This window comes from Aphis gossypii, chromosome 3 (assembly GCF_020184175.1).
Source record: "Aphis gossypii isolate Hap1 chromosome 3, ASM2018417v2, whole genome shotgun sequence".
Classification (NCBI taxonomy): domain Eukaryota; kingdom Metazoa; phylum Arthropoda; class Insecta; order Hemiptera; family Aphididae; genus Aphis; species Aphis gossypii.
Genome location: NC_065532.1, coordinates 35,660,488 through 35,679,841, shown reverse-complemented (window position 1 = coordinate 35,679,841; position 19,354 = coordinate 35,660,488). Strand labels below are relative to the sequence as shown.

The 19,354-nt window shown below is 27.5% G+C and overlaps 1 protein-coding gene across 1 annotated transcript in view; it reads right to left on the bottom strand.

The window, feature by feature from the left end:
* Positions 1–19,354, bottom strand: part of LOC114124739 (protein dead ringer homolog) — a 67,495-nt gene that overhangs the window by 35,713 nt on the left and 12,428 nt on the right. The window contains exons 2-3 of the mRNA XM_050203931.1: positions 7,361–7,573; positions 6,819–7,127 (exon numbers count right to left, since the gene is read on the bottom strand). Of these exons, the coding sequence (XP_050059888.1) occupies positions 6,819–7,127; positions 7,361–7,546 (495 nt within the window). The 5' untranslated portion in view covers positions 7,547–7,573. The remainder of the gene's footprint in view (positions 1–6,818; positions 7,128–7,360; positions 7,574–19,354) is intronic.

Below are 19,354 nucleotides of genomic sequence, written 5' to 3'. Positions count from 1 at the left end.
GAGATGAAATAATAAACGCATACAAATAATGATTAGCAGCCCAGTGTAGTGTACTCGCTCACACACATACACATTAACTGGCGTGCACGCTATTTACATGAAAATATTCACCGGTAGAGAGAAGTTTAATGTTGATTGATAGTGCCGTCCGCAGTATAAAGCATTTAGATAATAATATATAAATTATACTATTATGTGTATAATATGTATGCGTGTAAGTATATTATGTTCTCTCTACTCTGAATTCAATGCATCGTATGAAAGACGGAAGATCATCAGAAGTCGGAAAGGAAATCAAACACGACAAGCGCGGGCGAAGAGTGAAATAAATACGCACTGTAGGTACCTACTACCTAAGGTACAACATTATAATGTAATACCTACCTAATATTATATACGAGCTTATTCGACCGCTGTACCGCGTCTGGCACACGTTGTACAGTAACTCGTCAGTCGTGATTGACTCGTTAAAACGAGAAATAAAAAAATGTCTAAACGAATTTATGGCGCGACTTGACTTATAATATTCTTGAATGTATAACACGTGTAAGAATAACAATACATATATAAAACACAGAGTTACGTTCGATGTTCTCAGAGTTAAATAAATTTAGTGGTATGGGTACGAGCCTTTACTCGTATAATTGATTTGAATTTAAGTGTCGAAACAAATCACTTGCGTAACCATAAGTTTAACGCATTCAATTTTTGACAAATTGGGAAATGAAGATATTATCATATTTACACGATCGCCAAGAATTTTAATATATTTAACGATATACTACATACGATATATTTTATTTTTAATGTATATTATACAATTTAATGTACATTATGTCTTATAATATTCTATTTACATATTTTTAATAATTTAATGCGTCATGATAAACTATGTACATTACCTACTATACCCATACTCTTCTAATTCACTCCCTAAAAATATTTTGAAATAACATACAATACATTCGTCAAGCGTTTATCTTTTTCGTGGAATTCTTTAGATGGATTAATGTGGTAAGTTCTTATCAGTATTTTGAGTAAATAATATAATACATGTAACTATATGTATATGTATCTTATCAAATTCAAATACCATATTCATTTTGTACAAACTCCGCATTATATTACTTTTATTTGAATGCCTAACGACATTTTATAGTGTCGTATTATTGTTTATTATAATTATAGTTATTATCTACTTGTTTTCTTAAACAAAAAATCTAAGAAAGACTATGTTCAATAATTATTATCCTTTGACGTTTAAGTATTTAAAAAAATTACATCGAGATTATTGTATTATGTTTTTTTAGCTCATTAAGTTTTTAATACCTATTAAGATTTTAAACTTAGTATTTAGTTTATAATATATATGCACATTGCACAGTGTACACATACTACCTATACAGTATACGGTCATACAATATTTTAGGGTCTATTATACCAATGTATTTTGAATTAATATTCATTGTTAAGTGTTGGGGAGTTATAAAAAGAAACCATAATAGTTCTTTCAGAATTGGTTGAAATGTGTTTGCATAAATTATGAACCAGAATGAATAGAACTAAATTAATATAGAACATAATTAAAAACACGTAAACACGTGTTGTAACTGCAGCAGTCCACATGAGATTGATTTCGGACAGTTTAATTTTGTATAGAAGTAGGATCTTTAAATCTTTTATAACTAAACAAAAACGGTTTGTAAAAAGATACTTATCATGCAGAAGAAAGTATTATAAATTATATAGAAACAAAACGACTGACTTAACTCAATTATTATACATATATATAATATATATGTCTTTATGAAATTTAACATTCATTAGAATACTTAAGACTTAACATAAAATATTATAAATTGTGAAAAGAAAAATACAGTTAGTGTACTATTTATAATAGTAGGTAGGTATATAGATATTTTTGAGTAAAGATTCTGATAAAAATAAATTTAAATTAAAATTGAATAATTTATAACAATCAACACTACAATAACTTCTTTTAAAAATATTAATTAGTAGATGTATATATATATATTTTTTTGATTTAATTAACCATATACGAGTAAATAAAAGAACATATTAAAAATTAATAAATTTAAAACAATAATATACATATCTATATACCTATATATTATATTATATTATATTATATATTTAATACACCCACATACTTTGCTTATAATGATACTATAATAAATATTTACCTAGTTTATAAGTACTTAATAATATTAATTTAAAAGCAGTCCAAATTTTGAGTTTAACGTTAGGCCACCGTGAAATCGAATTAATTGCTTAATTAACTGTTAGTAATACAATTATTATTGGAAAAAAATTACACATTGTAACAGAAAACAATATTATACGCTCACCGCCTTTATTTATAAAGGAGTCCAAACAAAACTCGTATATTATACGACTCGTGTATATGGGAATCAAACACGCGATTAAGTCGATTAAGTTGTGAAACGATTAATGAAATAATTTTCTCCCCCAGCTATTAGTCACCCCACGAATGTATTGTCCCTCTTCAGGGATAGCCTATAGTTTGCGATTCGAAACGACACGAATTTGACAAACGGCTGATAATTGGAAACGACACGAGAGTGTGTGGTATATAATCCTCTTCCAAAGCCGGATCATATTATCGACAAAAACGTCTATATTATTGAACACTATAGAAAGCAATTCAGTTCGTTTCCCCCCCTCTTCAAGTAAAAATAAATGTGTTTCTAGTAGTTTTGTGGTATGTCAAATTTAGTTTTTCAAATGTAACATCCAATTTATACAATAGGTATGTGAATATACATTTTCAAATAATATTTTTTTTTCTTTTAAAACCACACTGACCACAACAAAATATTTGTATACCTATACATGTGAAAGATAATTTTAAATGATATTAACTAAAAGCTTAGTTCATATTAAATATACAATTTATTTTATATTATTTTTATACGATAATAATTTCAAACATAACTCATTGAGTTATCTTCATAAAACTCAATTTTACATTTATTGATTATTATTTATTGTTTTTTTTTATTTTCATAATAATTGTTAGTTATTGTTTGTCTTATTAAAATTAATTGTTGGTTTTTTGTATAAGAACTAATTTTTAAATTTTTAATTAGTAAGCTACCTGTAAGCTTGATATTTATATTTTTTAAATTTAATTTATATATATATATAAATCAATACCAATTATAAAGATTTCGAGTGTGTAAGTTGCCTGCTACTGGAATAAATAAAGAAGGAATTTATTCGAGCAATTTAAGAGATGTACGACCAATGGATCAAAAATTGCCTAAGGCGATTAAGTATATAATTATGTTGATCAATTAGGCACATGCCAAATTGATACGTGACTCCAAAAATAGTTAAATGTCTATCTAAATTATTAAAACTGTAAAAATATAATATATATCTTGAATGATGCTGATTTTTCATAAGAATGTTATTCTAAACTACAGTATCAATCATTATTTGAATATACAACACATTATAATGCAGTTTACAGATAATTTATGAGTGACAAATTGAAAGATTAAACTTGGAAGTTAAAAAAAAAAACATAAGATCTAAAAATATACAATACGTCATGTTGAAACGAATACTTCTTACTTAGACTTACGTTTTATAAGATAAGATTTAGGTAAGTACCAATTAAAAAAAATGTTAAATAGAAATTTTCATAAATTCAAATTACCTATACTAAAAATTGTATTTTCTATACTTAAAACAAACTTGGGAACAATAAAATTAATTTAATTTGAAATATTTTTCAATTTAAGATTTTAAGTAGGTTAAGTAAGGCATTTATGGATTTAATCAGGAATATGTATACCTAATAATTTAAAAATAAAGTATTTCTAATTTAATTCAACGCAATCTTTTTTTTTATTATTATTTTATCGAAAAACTACACTTATAATATATCAAAATCATTTTTATTTTTACAACTATTTAACAATGACTACTATTAAGTTGCACAAAAAAAAAAATAATCACATAGCAAATGAACTCGTAATTTTGATTTCGGATACGATTATTAATAGTTGTATATTATATATTTATGTCCCGCCGAAACGGCCAAAAAACGACAGTCACGATTTTCAAAAATATAAAACATTAGACACTATTATTATTATCATCATCGATGCAATTACCAAACGTTGAAGTAGCCTACTGTACGATGGATGGATGACGAAGTATATGAAGGTGTCGAACGGTATTACCCCGTGAGCGATTGTCTGCCATTTATACGGGCAGCCGAATCAAAAAACCGTTTGTGGCCGCAGTTAATCGGACGCGATTATTCATTGTCTATAATAATTGGGAAAAGCAAATAAATGTGATCGGTTTTTGAAGCGGACAAAGAGGAAAAAAATACAGAGAGTAAAAGGAGAGGGGGTGAAAAAAATAAGGAATGAAAAAAAAAATATATATTATAATAATGACGAGAGATTCCCATGTACGGATAGCCTATCAATCAGCACATCTAAACCGTAATTAACATCAGGTAGGGCGTGTAATTTTTTTACTATTTTTCTCTCGTACCTATACTATATCTAATATCTGTGTTTCGTTTTATATACATATTATATCTCCTTTCTTCTTTATATTTCTGATCAATCCGGAACAATATTTTATACGACTTTACTCGGGTGGGCGTAACGTAGTCGATCAGTCAATACGGAAAACAACATTTATTCAGAACAAAAGACCAAGTAATCCTTATTGGCTAAAAGGAATCCTAATAGAATACATAACTATACTATATGGTAATATATATTATTATATGGTAACAAAAATCGTTTTACAAGTATACACGTGTATCTGGATTCTAAGCATGCGCCCATCCCAATTATTTAATTTTTGATTGATTAATAATGCTAGGTATGCGTCATGCAGACAGAGTTTAAAAAAATTAAATCTGATCAATCTTATTTTTAATAAGAAAATATTGTATATTTAAAGGTCAAACAAGTTTACAGTCTCAAGACATGTATATGAGTGAGACTATTTATTAAATACATATTATTTATAAAATTATCAACCACAAAAATATTTTTTTAAAAACCATATTAAAATCACAACAAATATTAAACATCGTTTCTAACATGAAATCAGTTATCATATCCCTTCTGTGTATGATATTTATATCGATGAATAGTTTTAAATTTTTGAAAGTAGATATAGCTAATAATAGTTGTCACTTGTTATCAATATCGATCATTTTATAGTATAATGTTTTTATCACTATTCGCTGTACCCATATATTTGTGTATTTTGAAATTTATAGATTTCAGTTTTTAAAGAATAAAACTTAATGATTAGACCGTAAAATTTCGATATTAATCGTCAGATTTGGATATTTTTCTAAACATACATATACGATAGGTATAGGTACCTATATAGGTACCTACAAAAAAAAAGCTTCAACACTCCTTCACTTCTTTTAATTTTTCGTCACCCTAGAATATAATATTACATGGTCTCGAGTAAGAGTTCAGGCTGTATCATTTCCTTGCTCTGCATATTATACAACATACAGTTCCTTTATATATAATATAATTACCCGCAGTTGTTATAATAATTATTATATTCAGCGCGTCTAATTAATGCGTGTTTTATAATAATTGTATACTTGTCATCGTGTCTTTGATTTAATTTTTATTCTTTCAACGTCACAGCCTCTCTATACGCCCTTATAGATGTACAATCGTCACAGTGTTAGGTCATCTCGGATTGGACTCCGGTGGTATTATTAACGGTCGCATATGTCGCTCGATGAGAACTCGTGTCGGTCCTGCGTACAGGATCGGCCGCCGACGACGTGACTAGATAATACGGCGGCAGGTGTGTAGTTCTTATGATACAATAATACGCATATAAGTATAATCTACCGTCGTCGCGTCGTCGTCGTGAAGATGACAAATCGGTTGACATGCGATCGAAATCCGTCTCTCACGGCATAAAATATTCTCACCCGGTAGTGCGGTATTGTCCACCGGCCGCCGTCGCCGCTCTTATTAATTTTGCCGTCTCTTGTGACCAATTCAACAGGTGTGCGTATATATTTGTCTTTCATTCATTTCCCTTTTTTTTCTCTCGTCGTCTTTTTCGACTATTTGTTTCATTATACGTATCCCATACACATACACACATAATATACTGATTGTGGTCTTTTGTGTATGACCGAGAGTCGTCGACCTCCATGAGAAAGGACACTCGCGCATCAACCAGCGACAATGTTGACGTGTATTCGATGAGAATTATATTAAGTACGTATAGTACGTGTAATAAAAGATATTTATCCACCCCCACTAAGGTAAAACCGTATCAATATAGTTCGTGTGAAATAATCACAAGGCGTTTTTAATTTACATATTTTTGTTTTTAATCCTGAGAAAACATTATTAGCTTATTCATGCTAGCGTTTATTATACTTTGGACACATAAGCACGGGTAGTAAAGATTGAAATCCTGTTATCAACTTTTTACTATGACAACCCAAAAATAAAAAAAAATGATGATTTAAAATAGATATAGGTACTGCTCGTAAATTGTTAAAGATTCTATAACACATAAAATAAATGACTGTTAAATATTATGTCAAATTTAAAACGATAAAAATGTAATACAGACGTTAAAATAGTTCAATAATAGTATAGTTTTATATTATTCAATTTACCTTGAAGTAAAAAATAAAAAAATGATTGTTGTAGTTATAATATAAATATTATAATTATTAATTATTATTATGCGCCTTGAATGTTTTTTTAGTTCAAATTATGTAAGTACTTTAGAATTCATACCTGTCTAAATTGTTCTTCAAAAGTCCACGATTGTGCTTCACCTTTTCTGGCTAACAGAGATGACTCGTTTTCCGATGTATATTCATGACCAAGAGGTGTATCACCTGATCGACTGGATCCTGGTGGTGATTCTATATTGCCCGGTCGTCTAGAGGGTATTGGCATGACTATCTGATCGGATAAAGGCATTCCATTAGGATGACGGTAAACCAAATGTTGTATCATGGACGCGGTGTGACCACCCATAAGTCCGTGTGGCCCATTTGCCAAACGACGAGCCAATTGATTAAGGGTTTCGCGTTCTTCTCTCTGAAAACAAAACATGTAAATTAATAAAATATATTTGTTGATCACAGAGATATGAAGATACAAACAAAACAAACAGTTTGTAATCAAATAAAGGTTGTTCAATTCAGGATTTATAGATTACGTTTAATACGTCATGATTTTAAACTTTCTAGAAATTTAAGTTCCTAAACATATAGGTATTGTTATATAAGCCATATATAAGTACAATAGGAAACTAATTAATGAAATCATACCTGCATTTCCAGGATATCCGGTTCTTCTTCCGGTGAACAATCATCATCCACTCTTCTACGGTCATCCTCATCCTCGTCATCAGTACCCTTCGGTGATTGAATCCAATGGTATGATTGAGGTTGTACGCTCAAATTCAAGTTCAAGCCAAGTCTTGCGCTATCCGTGGCGTCCATTGTCATTTTCATACAGTCAATTGGCAAATCGGTATTTAACTAAATAACAATCAGTATAAAATTATAAATACATTTTTAATAAACAAATAATATAGACAGTAATAAAACTAATATTATATCATGGGAAACTAAATAATTCGATCACTGCGTGCCAAACAATATCATATTAACCTCTACTTAGAACACATTAAGTATTCCATTAAATCGTTAGACGCTTCATTTTTGTTCTATAAATTATAGCTATTAGTTTTAGAGTATTAATTTATATGTTATACCTCCAAGTATAATGTTAAAATAGAAAATTAGGAAACAAATATAATTTAAATTCAACATTTAAGATTTCTACGAATATAAATAATTCATATATATATCTTTTATAAACATAAGAAATGTACAGTGAATAAAATACAAAATAATGAACATTATAATAAAATTATCAAATATTATTTTGAAATTATTTTTTACACGATTTAATTTTTAAGATATTATTGTTTCAATAATTAATATCATAGGTCTAATCATAAATCATAATAATATTTTAGCAAATTTATCGCATCCATCAGAAGTCTCAAAATAATAATAAGACTGATAATAAAGTAAATAAATAATAAAATATTAAACAATTTTTGTCCCTCAACAGACACAAAAAGAGATCAAGCACGTGTTTCATTAAAACTACATTAGTCCAGTTGGCGTTCAGCCACACGTCATTTGGTCCTACACTGATTTTGACATACACTAGCACGACGTCAAAGAGATTTAGTCTGTTACTTAACAGATTAATTAATATTGCAGTCTCGATCAATTCATGAGAACTTGATCTGTTAATTAAAGGTTGAAATAATAATAATAAAATATGAAAAATACAATAATAAATAGAAATTTCCTAATTAATATGAAATCAGACATAAATTGTATAGTACCTATAATTAAATAATATAATAGGTTGTAAGTATAATGTCATATTTTAAATAGGTATCAACATAATAACATCTAGAAATTGTATATAATAGTTATACGTTTTAATTGATACTTTTTAATTATAAATTATTAATGTTAACTTTTAAAATACAGTTGCAATTATGATTATCCCGGAAGTTTAAACTAAAATTATATAATTACCTAAACCCAAAAAAACATCATGCAAATATTTAGGTAATTTGATTTATAAACGTTATTAACAAACACAAAACAATAAGTAATTAATTACTCTAGTACCTACTAGAAAATATTTTGTTTCTTAATAACATATTATTCTTATGTAATATTATATCTTAAAAAAATACTTTAAGTAATTATAATTTGAAACTTGTAAAGGTGCTTACTGCTTAGACTTCATACTTTTTGAAATTGTTATTTGTAGAAATAATATAAATCAGTCAATAAAATAAGTAACATAATATAATTGATATTTTTATTTATGAAGAAAAGAAACTAAAAAGTTTTGTTTAATATTTTTTTATCATTACTTAGTATAATATATTTAGTTAAATAATCTTTTTGTTGTCTATGTGTGATTTTATACGTATTTACGATTGACAACGAATTACATTCATATATAATATTATATGGATTTATAAAATAATATATAACCTGATGGATGATTGATACCATGAAAACATGACTATTGTTATGTTAGGTAGGTAGGTACTGTAATAGATGTTTCAAACATCACATTAATTATTTAACAAATTTGATCGTAAAAAGAAAATCTCCACCGATATATGTGTAAGACGACGGTGTCAAGTGATTTAACACGCGTTTAAAGAAATACATTTGTAGAAGCAATAAATTCATTAGTTACTACCAATGTGGTCGACCGGAAATACGGTGAACGTTATTGTTTGATGTAAAGACACGTGACTCTTATTATTTCTTCATTCCTCTGGGTAGTGATAGTGATATGTGTGACAGGTATTATGCACGGTCGTTGAACGTTATTTTATTAATGATAAGAACGTGCTAGAAGAAATCGCGTAAGTCTATATAAGTATAGGTATACAGTATACACATTATTACACATATAAATGTCAAGGGTGTCTGTATAAGGATAATATTTCTCAAAGGAGACTTGGGCTAACGACACAACGGTATCACCACATACTTGCATACCTATTATGCAAAGCATATTGGTAAAATTTTTGACTCGATCAGTGAGTCGATTTGGATTGTTAGGTTATTATCACAACCTTACATTTTTTGGGATTATTAAGGATATTTTTAGTATTCACGGTATCTATTTCATTTAGTTTTGAACATCAATAATAATTGTAGTAATAAATTTTCAATTAAAAATTTAAAAATTCCGCATTCCGGAATACCATAACAGGTTTTTTATTTTACTCACTGATATTATGATTAATGAGACAGAGTATTCTTAAAGTTTATAACAAAAAACAAGTAACAGTCTAAATATGATTAAATATTATATAACAAAATACAGTAACAAGGAATAGTGTTGGTTTTTTTTGTTAGTTTGCATTTTACTTCCATACTTGTGCGAAGACGCCGGGTCTTCAGTTAAACCATCATAGCAGCACAGATGATTCGTTTAAAGCGCGCCTACTAATGGTATAGGTGTGCTGTCATTATAAGTTCATTAATTACAGTGATAGATTCCCGTTCGCTACAGTTTAAAACAGTTTTTATTTTCGGTCGCCGCCGGTTGTTAAATAAATTCCAACTACATCATTAATATCATCGCACAACTACTAACGTCACCCTTTGCACGCTTTCCGCCATCCCTTGAAGCCAACCCTTACGCGCTCTGCTATCCGCGACCTAAACGGAAAACAAGATTAGTGAACATCCGAATGACGTGTGTTATTTTGTGTTTTTTCCCCTCTTTTTTTCTCACTTCTTCTCCACGAAAATTTTCGCATTCCGATACAGATGCCCATCAATTTCAACTGTTATTACTATTCCACCGTAATATCGAATACACAAGTAAACATCGTAGGTCGATGAGATGGTCGTTTATCAAATCCTAACAAAGTGACGAAATAAACGTCTAAGAAAAACTAAAGTATGTGAGAAAAATTAGTTAGGTACTAATAAAATACGATTTTACTATGAGAACTATTTCTATATTAATATATAATATTATATTGCCAATGAAATTATCGATTTAGAACATTAAATAGATTTTAAATTGTATAGCTTTTTTATAATCTTTATTTTGTACCATTTTTGGAATATTAATTTAGTTGATATTTTTTTTTATTATTACTATTATTATTAATAGAATTAATAGTGCATATTGAAAAATCTCTTGTTTATTTTACATTTACCATGCGGTATTATACTCCTCATATTATAAAATATAACTATTGAAATAACTCAATGCAGAGTAATATTAAATAAAAATTCAATATAATGTATATAAGTTATAAATATTTTCTTCAAATGATTACACATCCAATTTCCTGCTTATGTAATTTGAAATTACTTTTGCACCAAAGTACACAGATAATTAGTTTTTAATTACTATTTCACACTTAATACTAAGTAAACTAACTCTTGTTATTTTAATTTCCATTTAAATTAAGTATTTTTTAAATTTAAGGTTTTTTTTTTAATATTTTATCTTATTAATAATAAATAATAATACCTTTGTATATCTATTAAAATAATAAATATAAAACTAATAGCTTATGAAATATACTGCATGTTTAAACATACAATACCTACACTTTTTGTTATTCGATATTTTTTTTGTTTTTACATCTATATTCTTACTAAAGTATACTTGAACTATGGAAATTGTAAATTATTTAATAGATATGTCAAATAGTAAATAATCAATATTGAATATATATTTTATTATAGGTTTTCCTTTAGATACCTACTTATTCAACTAGCTATAAATGTGTAAATTTAATATATTTATAATGAAAAATTTCTATTTTATACACCTTCATTAAATATATTACCTTCATATAATTATTGTTTTGATGTATTTGTTATAATAAAAAAAAATGTCATTTATATAAATGTGGGTAGATTAATTCAAGATATTGGCATGGTGGGCGTCATTAATCAAGACCAAAGACGTATATTTTGATCTCAGATTAATTATAATAAACGTATGATAATACTTTTTAAATTAAATCTCACCACGCAAAATTATTTTGTATGTCATTAATAAGTAATATCTAATTATGTAAAAGAGAAACGGTAGGTGTTGAAAACACGGAAATATTGATGCACAATACGATGTACTATTATTACAAAATATAAACTAATAAATTGTTATTTTATGATATTTCTTAATACACTTAGTGAAATATATTAAAACAAGTCTAAAATATAATTATGTTAGACATATTAATTTATACTATGACATTAAGTATTGTATTGTTGTAGACTATATAATATTAATTTATTGTCAAAAACATTGAGTAGATATTAATATATGATTGTGTCTATAACATTACTAGAGTATCAAATTTCAATTTATATCAGATCAGATTAAGTTCATTGTTTAAATACTCTTAATATTAAGTGTTATTAAGACTATAATAAAGTTAAATAAAATAGAAATTTCTAAAAATATTAACTGTGATAATTATAATATCCACTTGTATAATATATTATGAATTGATTCGAATAATATAAAATAAATAAAATATACCTTTATATATATATATCTGTGAATTATACAGTTCTACATCATACTCTCAATAACGCAACATGAATTGTCCGGTTTAGCTGTTTTTATATGCTTGTAGTTTTGTTTTTAAAAAGACCTTCACACGTGATTTATGACCGTTAAAAATTGGTTTATTTATAATTTATATAATAAATTTAATACTAGCTAATTCATCATTCCTATCGGTTTTATTGTAATAGATATTTAAATTTGTTTTTAATTAAATTTAATGTAGCTTTAAAAAAAATACATTTAAAATTATTATCAAACACATTATTTAATAAGTATATTTCTTTGTGTAATACTATCCGTTTATCTGCGATTAATTACTTCACTTATACATTGTAAATTAAGAGTAGGTAATATCAATAGTCGAGTAATAACAAAAAAAAAAGTGGATACTATCGTTTTAAAATTTTAAAGAGTAAAATATTTAATTGTAGTTAACTATTTAAGTACTAAACGAATTTTGTGTATAAAGGATTACTAATGACTGATTTACATTTTATTAATCTAATTGATTTTATAATATACTTGCAATATACAATATAACATATTTATATTCTATAAGTATTCATATTGTACCAAGTACCAACTTAGATAGATAAATATGTAAAATCAAATTCTGTGTATACTGCATACCTGTCGAAACGTTCAAAATCACTAATTCGGTGTCATTTTATTGGCGCGGAAAACCATGAGCTAACTAAAAGTACAAATATATTATAAGTACTTCCAAGCAAAACTCGTGCACTTTTTAGTTTTTATGTAATATTTAATATTATTATAACAATGTCTCTACCCGACCAACCGTCAGTGTTAAATTGCATAGGTTATAATATTATCGCAAGTAAATTATAAGTGTGGACTGGAATTTCAATTACCACGTTGTGCATATATTTAAGTATTGAACATAGATAAGTAACAGAGCGTTCATATCATTGTACAAAATAATAATAAAATAAACATATATATATATATATATATATATATATTTAGGTTCATGTCTACATTATTATTAGCTACTGTATACGATATAATAATATTGTGATGTCCAGTGCTAATACAATACGCACGAATAACGTTCACGAGTGTTTGCAAAAAATACATTACAAATAATTGTCATTGGAACTTCGGGGGAGGGGGAGAAGCAGTAACAACATAATATTATACTATTATTACGTAGGTACTTGATTCAATTGTAGTGACGATAAAAAGTTAGTATTATTCGATTTTTTTTTTTATAATTATAGCAATGGAAACAACACGACATTATATTATTACAACGGCAGTATAATATTATGTAGTTATTGATGCATATATATTTTAGTATTATTGTTTTCATCGTATACGCATTCTTTGATTCCACGCATGTATAACATACACAGTGGTATACCTACCTATATGACTATATATACTTTTACGTTTGCGGGTTCTGCACATATACAACTGTCCGTGATAATGTCTGCGGTGCGTGTTACTGCAGTTATATAATATAGGCTTTGACACACCGTAACTTAGCCCGTGGCACTTCGTTATCCCGAGCAAATTGCCGTGCAAATTTATAGCCTATATATACGTTACTATATGCACAATATGCGCATTAACACGGCCGGACCAACCATAACCTATGTATAATATACATAAAATACGCAAATATATATATATATATAATATAATATATTATATAGAGTGATTTAAACAGGTATAGTGAGTATTTGTAGTAGTCTGTCAAGGTGTGAGCTAGGAAGTGAATACTATAATAGGTTGTAGCGGTCATTTTAATAGATCGATAAAATGTGCAGCTATACAATATACCTACTCTCAACAAGACAACAATACTGTATCTATACATATTTTCAATATGCACGCTTTTTTTTATATTACGTATAATATTATTAAAATTAATAAATATTTTAAGAAATGGCTGTATCGTATACCGACATCAATCTAATATTATATTCTATAAGTATACGAATCAATTTCGGAGTTTGATCAAATTCAAAAAAAAAAATGAAAACATAATCAATTGTTAAACTGGTTAGATAACTTAAAAATTAATATATATATTCTATATCAAGTCCTTCGCTATATGTTAGTTTTTAAGAATGAAATTTAATTATTAAACAAATAATTGTATGGAAAAATATCGCAAATCGAACATTTTGTTGTTACTATAAATTTAAAAAAAAATCATGTTATTATTTGAACAGAAAGTGAAAAATGTGCATGTGAGTTTTAAGTTTATACATCGTGATATTGTATTCTATTGAATCGAAGAAAACTGTACCTATAGGTACCTTTATAATATATATAAACAATTTATATTTATACCTAGTCTGTTTTCAAAATAATAAAATATTTGATTTTAAACCGAACATATAAAAAATTTAAACAGCATAAAATATACATATTACCTATGTATAAATTGAGTTACCTATTTTATTAAATAATTTATCATCGCTAACGCATCTATGACTTTCACTAAAACCAAATATGTGTAAGTTGCGTTTCTGAAAATATATTGTCTACAATGTGTATACTTATCGATTTTGATAATTTATAGGGGTGCAACAATGAATTCGTGTGACATTTTTAGTTGTGTGCAAAACATCTTACCTATTATATTTTATAAGAAATAAAAATAAAATAAAATAAAAAACAATAATTTTATTCGCAAAAGAGGACAATACCACGTGGGCGCACGGTGAATATGGCGGTTCTTTTATTGTGTAGACGTGTACACGCGGTTGATACGCCTTTTTAAATTGCACGGGCCCAATACATACCGTTGATAATCGATTATGATGACGAATGTAAATAACGACTTAGTAATTGGCCGCCCACAGCCAGTGATTCCGAATATTATTATGAATGGCTATAATATAAACGCGATCATAAAATTTCGAATAAAATACCCTTTGTGTTTAAAATATATTACTCAAATTTTAAACTATAATTGAATTACTTGCAACGCACATATTATAACTTTTAAGACATAACAATTGTAATTTGTAATAAAACGTATGTACCTAATATACCTATGTTGTACGTAATTACATATTCCATATGCAATACATACATAGGTATGTTAAAAATAAATTAGATTTAATTTTAAACTCTGCAAAACAAATAAAAATTGAACGTACCTAAATTTCTTAAAACTTAATAAATATTTTATGAACGCAATAGTACCCATTATAGGTATTATATATATTATATAATATAGTAATGTTATACATTTAAATTAGGCAGCATGCTATATCGTCGTTAAGTTTTATGTATATAATTAATGTCTATTCTCTATAGTATACCATGGTATCCACAAACATAGTCACTATTCCATTATTCACAATTTCTATCACGCTATACCAGTGTCATCTGTCAGATACCAGAGTAGCATTTCGATTAAGTTTAAATTAAAAATTATATGATACAAATACCGGTAATTAGTAAATAAAATGTAGCATCTAAACAACAGTTTATATATAATGCGATACGTATTATGTTTGTCTGTAATTGTATACAATCTAATAACATCAGTCAGGCTATATTCATTTGAGTTTTGATTTGTGTATATACTTATAGGAACTTGCCGGCTATTCGATTATATAAATGGTTGATACATTACAGTGATTAGACACCACGTGGAGTAAGATATACCTACGCACGTCGGCATCAATATACAATAACTACACTCAAAAAGGTCAGATCAAAATTAAATTACAGCTTATAAGTGCAATTTCTGAATAACTATTTTTCAATGAACTATAAATAAATATTAATATTATGTGTACATCGATCTTTCAGACCACAGTAATCCGCCTTTATGATTATTTTTATTTTTCGAAGAAATGCGCATATAGTGATATAACCATATAAGTATAGGTATATTCTGTTAGATAGAAATAGGTAAACTTTATAGTAATAATGCCGGTATTCGAGAACAGATGATTGGTCAATAACTACATAGATCAACTGAAACACCAAGCTAGCAAATGTCGCACTCGCTTCACGGTCGAAGAACCGACGTGCGGGACGTACTGACGTCCATTCGAGATAATTCACGTCTACCACTGTAATAAATAATAATATACAGCTTGAATTTCGAAGTGCTAAAATTACACGTCGACATTGTGTCTTTCTGCCAGTACGGCGTTTGCACTTGGCACGTTCCGGTGAATTTTTGCTAAATCTTAACATCAGCCACCTTATTATGAAATAATATATATAAACATTATTCAAAAAAAAATGTAACATATTTATACCTACACATAACTAAGTTTATTGTAATATTTATTTTTGTTACAGTAGAAAACGACGCACACACTAACCGCTATAAATGTGCATCGCGTAGTATATACATCTTGAACACACAATGCGCAACGTTAATATCTACGTTAAGGGGTAAATTGTGCGTCTGGGGTGATTGCTGCAGTAGTGTTTTCGCCGACCAGATGTTAAACAAGCTAGCATAATATTACATTATATACGATCGGTGGTATTCACGGATTTGTTGTTGGAAAACGAATAATTTTTTTTTCAAATAAAAATATTCCGATACGCGGTCGATTAAAAAACGGGTTTGATAAATAATTATATATTATACCTATTTAAAACATTATATTATATTAAAATAATGAGCTGTGTTAGGAATTAAGCGGGATCATAGCGCATTGTAACCGTGACTACTGGCAAATAATGACGGTCGACGTCCGCGGACTTCGATTTCTGAGTACACCCACCCTATTATGGATTTATTATTATACAAATATATTCTAACCACCAGACGATATTAGCTATGTGCAATAACTGTATAAAACATAGTCATCGGTTTAATCATATAGTATTATAAATATATATTTACTTATAGTCTGTAGATAGGTATAGTTATTATAATCGTAAGTTACGTTTCTCATGCAAAAATAAAATCGTAAAAATATTCAATCAATAACAGCCTTGAGAAACTGCACAATATTGAATGATACAATCACAAGACAAAAAGCCCAAAAATGTATTTTCATTTTTCACTGTTGAATGTAAGTACTAGGTATCTGTATATTATCCATGTGAAACATAATATAATAATATAGATTATAGATACAATTTTGGTGAATAACATCCTGGTCTATAATGTTCATACTAATCTTATATGGCTATTCCATTAACCATTGTTCATTATCTATTTATTTAACCAAGTTTTAGTATTTTATTGCCTAGCTATTAAAAAAAAAAAGAAAAAAAATGTAAATACATGAAACACTAATAGTTTTATGAGATGGCGTTTATTTCCTTCCTTTTAGACGCAGAATAGTATTATATTAACAATTTGTTTGTCTATTTCTGTTGAGAAAAAAAATAATGTCCGCCTTACACACGTATGTGATAAATAAAAAACGGGGGTAAAATAAAAATAAAATAAAACTCTAGTTCATTAATCGGCGGCCTGCATTAATCGGAACCTATAAAATCGGTCATAAAACATTTTTCGAACGACCGTTTTCTACGTAATAAGCCCTTCTATTATTGTATAGACACCCATTAAACCGGACGTTATTAAACGCTTCTGACATTTAACGATTGTTTTAAATATACTTGACATATACACAGGACAGTCCAAAAAGCATGAACTTACCGGTTAAAATTTGATCTTAAAGGATATTCGCAAACATGAACTAATCAAATATGAGAAATATGAGTTATTGCATCGTACCTATCACATAAACTCTTCAAAATATTTTATTTTTTTATTCCTAAAATTTATACAGAGTTGTTATTTGTTAATGAATTATTATTGCTTACAATGGCATTTTTCAGAAAGTTACCACAAATTAAAAAATACGTCTTGAAAACGTACATGTATAAGATACTAAGATACTATAAATTACTAAACAATATGGCAAATAACAATTTATCAATACTATAAAATGTATTAATGTATTGAGTACATTGTACTTATTAAAAAAATAATGGTTTAATATCCATATCTAAATACCGTAATCTATTGAAAGTGCATGAACTGTGGCGTTTATAAAATATTTAAAATATACCTACCTAATAGTATGTTCCAAGTTCCAAGTTTAAAATTTTAACATTACAATTATAACAATGTTAACATAATAATTTTTAATTATTATTATTAATACTCTATCGAATGAATCTGGAACTAATATTAGTAATATTATATTATATACCTATTTCCATACATTTATTTCCAATACCTATCCGCAAATACCCTACAACAATAATTAAAACAAATAAATATTTAACTACATCAATAAAGTAAATTTCGTTTTAAATTACACATTTAGTTTAATTTTTTTCTGAACAATATTTTAGAATACATAATTAACTTTTCTTTATGATATTTCTCGTGTAAGTTTTCACGTAATTATATGTAAAGTCTGCAGAGTGTAAAATAATAGCATGAAACTAAATTTTCATGCACTACTTCTACTTCTATATACCCATATACATTCAATAATAGTATACCGTTTACACGGTTACGTGTTCTGTTTTGTTTAACACATTTTTTTCACGCATCTGTTGATCGTTTCACATGTACGCGTGATAAATAAAATAAAAAGAAAACATCGGGACAAGCGCATAAAAACCCCTCTCGACACCGGTTTTATTAATCGGCTCGTATCAATCGGAACGCATAAAATCGGCCATAAACATTTTCTCGGTAACTGTTTCCCTATATGCAATATGTATGTACATGCATTATAGTATATAGTGTATACGTATAGTAACCCATCTGCAGTTGTTGCATATAACAGACATCCGTATTGAAGTATTCAAGTATAAAAACATCTAGCTCCCGTGTTCGGAGTGTTATTCTTATTATTTATGTTATATACATCACACATTCACACAATAGCTATAATATCGATCAATGCTTACTACTAATCGATCTCCTAATCACGGAATTAATGAAACGCAATAATCATTGTTCTTATTTTAGTGAGTTATTAATCGTTAAACATCAGATTTCAATGACAACCTGTCATTGGCTTATAATATAAAGATTAACAATAAAATAATGATATCTAATTTAAATTTAATCGTTTCAATTTATGAATTTAATATAATCGTGTGATGAGTTTAAATTAAATAAAACAATTTAATCTACTGTTTATGATTTTAATTAATATATTATGCATAGG